Source organism: Dioscorea cayenensis, chromosome 15 (genome assembly GCF_009730915.1).
Source record: "Dioscorea cayenensis subsp. rotundata cultivar TDr96_F1 chromosome 15, TDr96_F1_v2_PseudoChromosome.rev07_lg8_w22 25.fasta, whole genome shotgun sequence".
NCBI lineage: Eukaryota > Viridiplantae > Streptophyta > Magnoliopsida > Dioscoreales > Dioscoreaceae > Dioscorea > Dioscorea cayenensis.
Window position 1 is genome coordinate 1,992,020 of NC_052485.1, and position 10,744 is coordinate 2,002,763.

At 38.9% G+C, this 10,744-nt stretch overlaps 1 protein-coding gene across 1 annotated transcript; it reads left to right on the forward strand.

Moving 5' to 3' along the window:
• Positions 1-3,478: 3,478 nt before the first annotated feature.
• On the forward strand, positions 3,479-4,667 carry LOC120277372 (pentatricopeptide repeat-containing protein At1g61870, mitochondrial-like; the record flags this gene model as incomplete). Its single annotated transcript, XM_039284188.1, has 1 exon — positions 3,479-4,667. A coding segment is annotated over one exon (1,050 nt), but the record flags the coding sequence as incomplete, so codon positions are not given.
• Positions 4,668-10,744: the final 6,077 nt, after the last annotated feature.

Here is a 10,744-nt window from a genome sequence, read left to right on the forward strand (position 1 = left end):
TAGATTTCTTTTCTTCATTCTCACTCCAAGAATAAACCAAAAATAATTTAAAGAAGTCTCTTTTCTTTCTTAACTTCTTCTCTTATTATCGATTAAGTTTAGAATGTAAGCTAGGAATGCAAAAGAAACAAGGCGGAGAATCAGATGCTGACCTTTGCTTTAGGATTGGACAAGAAAAGCAATGGTCATTGCCTTTCTGAAAGTCCCTCATGCAGGATTGTCTCTGTGATCAAGATTGCCTCCATCTACAAGCAATCCAATTCTTTCAAAGGCCAAGGGACCAATCAGCCAGCGTAGTCAGCATAATATCTTTGGACATGATTTGAGTTCAAGATATTCCAGGGATGGTTATTCCCACGACACCACTTTTTGTCCCTAATGCAGTGAGTTCAGGCAAGCTAATTAACTAAAGCTTCTTCAACAGAGAAAACAAGCATTCATCAACTTCGTCTTCAGAAACCACAATATCTTAAATTAATGAAGCTTGGTCTTCTGCATGTAGCTCTTTTGAATTTTGCATTGCATTCCATCAGCTTGTTTCAACAAGAAGATATATGTCAGTTTTGGACAAGATCGAAAGGACTGCAGAACTCTAAGCAGTTGAAGATAGATATATGTCAGAGCACATTGATAGATTTCGTTGATTAGTTCCATTGAAGTGTTCCATGTCCTGGCTTTTTTTATCAAAGCAATGTTGCAAAGCAAGGAGTGGTGTTTTTCTGGAAGGTTGTCTCTTGGGTTCATCTGACGATTGTCTTCTTCATGAATGTAGAGAGTACCATGCCAATCTTTTCTTGCATTCACTCCCCAAATTAACCAATGCTATATATATTCAAGGGGTGAATGCGATGCCATCTATGAACAGGTGTTCACTAATTAAACGAGGGCACTAGCTAGATCTAGAATGCTAAACGGTGTTTTGTGGAATGGAGTTTAATTTATGGAGTATATTATTCTGCTTCTTGTTTCTTGAGAAAGCTTGCTACTGAATCCTATTGTTAACTTGTTTTGTGGTAATAATAATTTTGTGTTATTTAATTGATTCTGTGACTTCTACTTCACTATGACAGTTATGTCAACTGGCTGCATCTTTTAGCTTTTAAATCTTTTTGCCCTTCAGTAAATTAGCTGCGTATTTAACTTACCCACTGAAGTCTTGATGGTATTGAATTGGTCAAGCTGGGACAATTGTCTATGCCCATACATGGGATTTGTTCATGCTATAATAGCTCATCACCCAACAACTTGTCAAATTTGGCCAGTTGACAAACTCGAAGATGCTTCAAACTTGAGAAACGCAAGCAAGTGATATTGCTGTTGATGGAAATCAGTTCAGTTTGCATGGATTTTTGCCAATACCAACTTTATTGTCTTTCCAAGTAATTTCTTGACCTAAACAGGCAAGGGCTTGGTTCCCATCAGCTGCAAAAATATGGCCTTCACTTCACCAATGGGCAAAGAACATGTTGCGTTAGTTGAAACAAAAAGAAGTAATGGGCTCAGTATGTACATGTAATTACCTTCTTCGGATTTAGTTTATAATGTATAAACCTTTATTCCATAAGATACATTAAATTAATACCACAGCAATTTTAGTCAAATTATTTTTATTACAAAAGAGTAGTCTTTTTATTAAAAGCAACAAAACACAAACAGGTTAACCATCAGCAGCCAAACACCAACAGAAATTTGAAACAATATACAACCAAACCAAACCAAACAACAATAAGCAAACACAACCAAAATCTGAAAGTCACTCATGGATTGCTGGCCTCTGTGATTAAGATTGCCTCCAGAAGAAACATACAACATATAAGCCACTAAATGTGGCCCGCGACTAAATCACAAGTACAGACAAAAGATGTAATGAATGACACTGAAGAAGTATAAGAATATTCTGTGATAATTACACCGAGTTGGAGATAGTTATAACTATAATCACTGAAATGCCACATTAACAGACAGCTGGAGATAGTTGTAATTGTAATAACTGAAGTGCTGCATCAGCAGACATTTATCTAGTTCTTCAATTGAAGATATATATATATATATATATATATACCCCCTTCAATCTTGCAAGGCTAAATGTTCATAAGTCTTCTTTTGTTCAAACATTATGTTTTCCACTCAATATGAAGATGAATTGCTTCTTTCTCTTCCATCTAAATAGAGTTTAACTTGTTTAGACAACAAGGAAGCATGAGCCTCAAGGTGAACTAGCCTCTAGATTGTCACCACCCTTAAATATGTGAAGACATCAACTGGTACTCTGCTTAGACGCTGACTCTTAGAATCACTCTTATCATCCTTTTGGAATTTAGGAACTCAAGGCCGCTTTTAATTTTGCTAGTGGCTCCCTAAACTTTAAGTCTTTTTAATGCAAAAGCTATTGACACATATGAGAAATATATGATTAATTATGATAACGATTGATAAAACATGAAGTGGATTATAATTGAAAATGCCATCAATTTACTCCGGCCATATGTTCTAAAGAATAATTTTGGATATTAACTCCACATGACTTATGTGATTCTTGGAGGTTAAGCCTCCAAGGATCTGAGAGTCCCCTGGGTGTTTGGAAATTGAGAGAGAGCCTAAAATGACACTCACAAAGCATGCTTTGTAGTAGGGTAGAGAAAAATCAGCTGGTTATCCACAAATTTGATTACACATGACAAAAAATGAGGTAGAGATTGAAAGTTCATAGCGTCTTCTCACCATGAGATTTTGGAAAATGAGAATTTTATCATCCAATGCTAATTAAACAAAAATATTGGTTTTTATGGGCCATATTTCTTACAAAATATGCAGTGTGATTTGGCACCTTTAGCCTCAATTACTTAGAAGATTGAATTCTTTATCTAACAAGGGCGCCGAAAGCCTTGAGCTAACTCTGAAAATAATTAAGTCGACATAGAGGCAAGTTTGGCAAAATACAAGATATCAAGTTTCTAACAATACCCATTGGGTTCTAAGTGAAATTAAACACCTTTAGCCAAAAAAGATACATTGAAACGCTTTCATTGATCTATTAATCTCACCATAATAGAATAGTTGTATTATCCCTAATTACGGATTTAGTAGAGCCTGAAAAGTTGGAAGGCAATTCAATATTTCATTCCAGAAGAAAGATCTCTTTCAATATTGTTTTTGGTACATATGTATAAAATGACAAAAATAAAATAATATTTTTTTTAATGATCTCAAGTACTTCTCACCAGTAAAAAAAAAATTATTCCAAATCATTCCGAATTTTAAAAATTTCTACAAGCAGTTATATGAAAAACAAATGAAAGATTTTTTTTTTTTTTTAAATGGAAATATAAACTTTTCAAGGACTCTTTCTTTCCTTAAATAAAGGTAAAAAACAAGGTTATCGGATTGTTTCGGATCCACACGAGATCCGACCCGAATCCAAGACCATGATCAACATCGTACTCCTCCCTCTCTCAAAGCTCCATCTCCAAAACCCTAACAACCCCTCAGACCCTCCGCCGTGGCTACGCTTCACCACCTTGTCCCCCTCCGGCTGTCCACCTCTGCCGCTGCCATTCACAACCCTTCCGATCCCTCTGCCATCCTAACCTCATACCAGAAATCACGGGCAGCGCTCTCCCTTCTTCGCTCCTCTCTGGCCCTCTCCTCTGACCACATTCTCTCCATTTGCCGTGCTGCCGCCCTTTCTCCGACCACCCATATCGATCGCCTGGCTCTCTCTGTCGCTGTCTCATCCCTCTCAAAGAAACCAGAATCCGCGCCCACCCTTCGTTCCCTTATCGATGGCCTCCCCAAATCCCCTCGCTCTCTAGCCCATGCTATCGTCCTCTACGGCCAAGGAGAACTCCTCGACGATGCCCTCCATGTGTTCACATCCATCCCATCCCGCACTGTTCGCCACCTCAACTCCCTCCTCTTCGCCTGCATCCTCGCCGGCAACCACCCGGAAGCCTCCCGTATCTTCCGGGACTTCCCCGTTCAGTACAACATCACGCCCAATCTTGAAACCTATAACACCATTATCAAGTCGTTCTGTGAATCAGGCTACTCTCGCTCTGTCTTCTCACTGCTCGACGAAATGCTCCGGAAGAAGATCAAGCCCAATCTCACCACTTTCACCCACTGGCTCTCCGGCCTGTACAAAGACCAGCGCTTTGATGATGTTCCTAAGGTACTGCAGCTGATGAAGAAGAATGATTCCCATCCAGGAGTGCTGAGCATATACAATGTCAGGATTCATGGGCTTTGTAAGCTGGGGAAGGCGGCCGAGGCAAAGGAATTGTTTAAGCAGATGATTCGAAATGGGATGAAGCCAAATTGGGTGACTTTTGGACACATGATATATGGTTTTGCAAAGGAGGGGGATTTGGAGGAATCCAAGAAGCTCTACAAAGAAATGATAAGCCAGGGGTGCACCCCTGATAGCAGCTGTTATTTCACATTGATGCATTATCTTTCTTTGGGAGAGGATTTTGATGCGGCATTGGACATGTGTAAGGAGAGTATGAAGAGGGATTGGTTTCCATGATTCAAGACGATGAAGATGCTTGTGGATGGGCTTGTGAGCAAATCTAAGGTGGAGGAGGCAAGGGAGATTATGGAGAAAGTGAAGGAGAAGTTCTCAAGCAAAGCTGACATGTGGAAGGAGGTGGAAGAAGGTTTGCCACAGTAGTTTGTGGAGAACAACTTGTGCTACTTGATGTTTTTGCTGGAAGCATTGGAACTGGTAAAATCCTTATATAAGTTGTCATACTTAACTTTGATGAGTTTTGCCTTTTGATGTATAATTTGATTGCCGAAATCAAATGGTAGAAATGCTTGCCATTGTTTTTGGAAAATGGATTTTACCTAGTATCTATTTACTGATTTGGAATTTGCCCATCAAATACAGTACAAGATTTGTGCTTTCCGGGCCTCATCCTGTATGGAATTTGATAGTTTTCTCATTGCTATCTGAATCACAGAAAGTATTCCTAGTTATGTATTGCATTTGTTGTTTTGTTTATGTGGTTTGATTATTAAATGCAGCAGTAGTTCTTGAACTTAGCATCTTTGAAAGAACCAAGTGAAGTTTTCACAAGAGCAGTGGGCGAACTAAAATGACCATAGGTGTCTTAATTACTATATGTTGGTCTCCTATGCTTTTACATTTTGTATCTTGAAGTGATGAAAGTGTTGGGTAATGTTGCCTCCAAGGTTTGAAAATTGACAATTTCTCTAGCTAGAATATTTGAATAGTAGCACATGGTGCTGGCAAAAATAAAGTTGATTCTTATTCTTAAACAAGACAATGAATGATGACCAAGCACATTGCTTGATATTCTTCATTAGTTTCATTGGAGTGTTCCCCACTTGATGGGATGAATTGTTGCTTAGCTGAAATGCAGGGTTTATTTGCTGCCAAGACTGCAAGATTTTTACCCCATCATTGAGTATAGCACGAATGGCATTTGGGATTGATGCACATCTTGCTTTCTTTTCAATAAGGCAATATTGCAAAAACAGGGATGAATTGTTGCTTAGCTGAAATGCAGGGTTTATTTGCTGCCAAGACTGCAAGATTTTTACTTCATCATTGAGTATAGCATGAATGGCATTTGGGATTGATGCATATGTTGCTTTCTTTTCATTAAGGCAATGTTCCAAAAACAGGGGTATCTCCGCCAGGGATACTTCTGCTCGAGTTTTCAGATTCATCAAAAAGTTCAAGCCTCTTATTGTCTGTCTCATGGAAACTCGGGCTAATGCCGATCGGCTGGATCGTTTTCATAGCAAACTTCCTAAGCATTGGGGTTGGGCGGCCATCCTTGCCGAGGGCTATTCTGGAGGTATTATCACTATTTGGAATCCCATCATCGGTAAGGTCTTTCCCATTGCTGTATCTCGTCGTGCCCTTCACATTGTGGTTTCTACTTCTTTTTCCAAAAATTTCATTATTTCTGTCGTTTATAATTTCACCCGTTGTTGGTATCAGCATTCTCTTTGGCATGAGTTGTCTAAGCTAGCCCACCTTGTGCTCCCTTGGCTTATTTTGGGAGATTTCAACTCTGTTATTGCCAGGAATGAGCACAGGGGGGGTGTCCTTTCTCTTTCTATAACCGTAAATCCCGATTTTTCGCTGATTTTATTGATAGCAATAACTTTTTGGATTTAAAGTTTGTTGGTTCCCCTTACACCTGGTGCAACAATCAGTTTGGCCCAGCTCGTCGCTAGGCCATACTTGATCGTTGTCTGGTGAACATTGAGTGGAACAATATCTTTAAATCCTATAAGCTTACGCATCTCAACCGCTCCTTTTCGGACCATTCTCCTCTTCTTCTCTCTTCCAGTTTCCACTTTAATCACAAGAAGAGCATTTTCCGTTTTGAAAATTTTTGGTTCGATCATTTGGGTTGTCATAACTCGGTTAGAAACGCTTGGTTCTTCTCTCCGCACGGTAACCCCATGCATGCTTTCACCCACTTCCTTGTTCGTACTCGCAAAAATCTTAATCTCTGGCATTCTTCCGTTCTTAATAACATTGATGCTGCCATATTGAATACCGAAACTGAGATCAGCGTCTTGGAGATGTCGGATTCTGACCCCAATATTCATAATACTTTGGTGGATCGGTATGCAAAGCTTTCTGCTTTACAACGGCAGAGTGGCATTAAGTGGGCTCAACGTGCTCGCTTACAGTGGATCAAGGACGATGACAAAAACACTCGTTTCTTTCATGCCATTTCCCGCATTCGCAAGCATTCTAACTTTATTTCTCAGATTTCTAATCCTGATGGTAATGTTCTTCAGGACCCTTCGGATATTGAACATGCTTTTTTGCTTTTTTATCAAAATCTCTGGAATGGGGCTTCTGATACCTTCCCGAACATTGCGGACGCGCTTCATTTCGATCTTCCTCAATTGGCTGATTCGGATTGTTCTCAACTCATTTGTGATGTTACTATAGAGGAAGTATACTCCACTCTCCCTGATCTTCCTCCAGGTAAGTCTCCTGGCCATGATGGCTTTAACGTTGAGTTTTATCGGACTTTTTGGCCAATCATTGGAGATCACCTCTTCGCAGTTATTAATTACTTTTTCCAAAACTCTTTTATGCCCCTTTCTTGGGGTAAAACTTTTATTGTTCTCATTCCGAAAAAACATAATCCGGTTTTGGTTTTTGATTTCCGTCCGATCTCCCTCTGTAATGTTTGTTTTAAATTTATTTCTAAAATTCTTGCCAATCGTTTAAAAAAAGTCATTCCTAAGCTCATCGGTCAGGAGCAGGTTGGGTTTGTGGCTGATCGTTGTTCGTTTGATAACATTATAACTGTGCAAGAAGTCATCCATTCTGTTGAAAATGATACTCTTAGCCCCCTAGGATGATCATAAAATTAGATATCGAGAAGGCTTACGACACTTTGAACTGGAGTGCAATTCTTGCCATTCTGTCTAAAATGAATTTTCCTTCGGGTTGGATTTCTTGGATCTCGTCATGTCGTCAATCTTGTTCGTTCTCTTTGATTATTAATGGTAGCCCTACAACTTGGTTCCTCTCCTCTCGTGGAGTTCGCCAGGGAGATCCTATATCTTCTTATTTATTCATTTTGGTCTTTCAAACTCTCACGACTCTGCTTAATTCTAATCTTCAAAACAATTTAATCCCTGGATTTAATTCCAATTTGAGGCATAATTTTAACCACCTTATGTATGCGGATGATTTGATTTTGATTACTCATGCCTCGCGTAGAGTCGCCAGAAACATTCAACTTTGTTTGTCCTTTTATTCTAGAATCTCGGGGCAGCGCCCGAATCTCGTCAAATCTCAAGTTTACTTCTCGTCCTGGTTTAACAAACACGTTCTTAAAAGGATTTGCTCAATTTTGAATCTCAATCAAGCCTGTTTTCCTTTTAAGTACTTAGGTGTTCTTATCTCCCCTAAGCGCATTGCCTCGCAAACTTTTTGGCCAATGATTAACAATGTCAAGAGATTAACTAACATTTGGGCTAAATTTCATCTTACTCCGGCTGCTAAAGAAATTGCTAAATTTCATCTTACTCCAGCTGCTAAAGAAATTTTAATTAATTCTGTCCTTGTCTCTGTGCCTGTCTACACTTTGTCTGTTTATCCCATTCCTGATTTAATTCTGTCTGAGATTTCTAAAGCTGTTAGAAAATTCTTTTGGAATCGAAATGGCAATGGAACGGGCATCCATAATGTGGGTTGGAATATTTTAACTAAAGGTAAGTCTGAGGGGGGCTTAGGTATTAGAAATCTGGCTATGGCTAAGCACTCTTTAATGTCCAAACATATTTTCAAATATCTCAACAATCATGATACTGTGTGGGTGGAGATCTTGTAAGACTAGTATGAGAAGATTAATTTTTGGCATGATAGTGCCCCTGCTAAATGCTCCTAGTTCTTCCGTGGCTTATTTAATTCTGCTGCATTCATCAAGCACCATTGTAAGATAAATTCTGTTGATCCCACTAGCACTTCCGTTCTTTGGGATCCTTGGCGCTTAGATATTCCCTTGGCCCTTAAGCCTACGGTCCTTAACATGAATGTCAATGTTGATTAGTTTCTTTTCACTGATCTTGTTCACAATGACCAGTGGAATTTTCATAATCTCAATGTTCTGTTTGGTAATCATCTCAATATCCCTGATCTTGCGGTTACATCTATTGAATCTGGTGCCGGTAATCACTGGATTTGGTCCCCTAAATCCTCTTTTGCTAGAATTTCTTCTGTGGTTTACCATCATTTAAATTGCCAGGTTTCCCCCTCTGAGCGTTGGACTGGCTGGCAAATCCTGTGGCATATCCCTGTTGTTCCAAGAGTAAAATATTTTATTTGGATTTGCCTCAGAGGTCGGCTGTCTACGTATGCTTTCCTTCATAGCATTCATGTTAGCCCTGATAATCCTTGCATTTTCTGTGGGATCCATCGGGAAACCACGAATCACTTAATGTGCCAATGTTCTAGAATTCAGGAGGCTTGGAATCAGCTTAGTGCCAGGGAGAACATTCACTTTGCCTTTCCTGATGGCTTCTTGTCTGGTCATTGGCTCATCAGGTTTCGGCATTCCTTTCATTGTTTAGCAACTATTGCTGCTGCTGCTTGGTTTATTTGGGTTTGCAGGTGCAATGTTATCTTCAAGAATATTCTTCCAAACCTCTCAGTAATTGTGGCTAAGGTCGTCGCTCACATTCGAGAATACTCCATTGGATCTACGGATTCTATTGGCAGGAAGTTGATCGTTAACAATTTTACTTGCGCTGATGGTCACTTCCTCTTCTTGCACGCCATATCCAATCACAGCACTCAGGTAAGGTCCGTTGGATTTATCTTCGTAAATTCTAATTGTGTTGTCTATCTTGCAGGGTGCTTTTCTCAGGGAATGATGGATAACTCTTCAGATGATCTTCTTGCTCTTGAAGTGGCTCTCCAGATTGCGGTCAACCGGCACATCACCGTTAAGCACATCTTTTGTGCCCAGGCAAACATTGCTGAGTTCCTGTCTGCCTCTGATCATACCACTATTTGGTGTTTCCAACCTCAGATTGATAACGTGAAGTTTCTTCTTGACATCAGTAATCAACCCAAAATTCACTTGATCCCTGATCTTTGGGGAGTCCCCGCTGCTAACCTTGCTTCGCTGGGTTTCAAGCATCGTCATCTCAATTTGTTTCTGTTTGGGAGGGATCTCCCTTTCTGGATCATGAGATCCATGTTAGAGTTTGGTTTTGTTTTTTAATTCAGCTTTTTGTGTTCTTAGTGTGTAGTTCTTTCTTGCCTTCCTTTATTTTAATATAGCTTTAGTTTCTCTGGTTGAGAAGTTCCTTTTTAAAAAAAAAAAAACAGGGAGTGGTGTTTCTCGGCTCATCTGATGATTATCTTCCACATGAATGTAGAATAATATGCCAATGTTTTCTTGCGCTCATGTCTTAAAAAACCAATGCTGTATTTGAGGGCTGAAAGCGATGTCATCTATGAACTGGTGTCCTCTAATTATAGGGCACTAGATCTAGAATGTTAAATGGTGTTTTATGGAAAGGAGTTTTATGGAGTATTTTTCTCTGGTTGTTGTTTTGTGAGAAAGATTACTACTGAATCTTATTGTTAACTGGTTTTAAGGTAAAATTAATTGTGTACTTTGTTTGGTTCTTTGATTTTTACTGCACTGTAACAGATATGTAAACTAGCCTCATGCCTTATTCACTTTTTTATTTTTTCTAAATTAGCGGAGTATTACAACCTTTTTAAGTTTGGTAGGCATAGGAATGTTTATTTTAGTATCTGTAGCTGTTGTAGCCCATCCAAGTCTAGAAGCATTAGTCCTGGCTGCAATTGTCTATAGTTATAATTTGTATATCTAATTACCTTCTCCGATTTTAGTTTATAATGTATAAACTAATACAGTGTAACCTCGATACCGCAGCAATTTTAGTCAAATTTATTTTATTTCAATATCTTATTAGTCCCAAATAATTTATAAAATTCCACACAATACATTACAATAGAGTTTAATTCAAATCCCAAATAAATAGAAGCAATAACAACAACCTTTTTTATCAAAAGCATCAAAATACAAACAAACACAACAAATTAACTATCTGCAGTCCAACACCAGCAGAAATTTGAAACAATAAATAAACAGAACCGAACCAAACTAAACACAACCAGAGTGACAGTCACTCATAAAGATCAAGATTGCCTCCATTTACAAGCAATCCAATTCTTTCAGATGTCAAGGGACCAAGC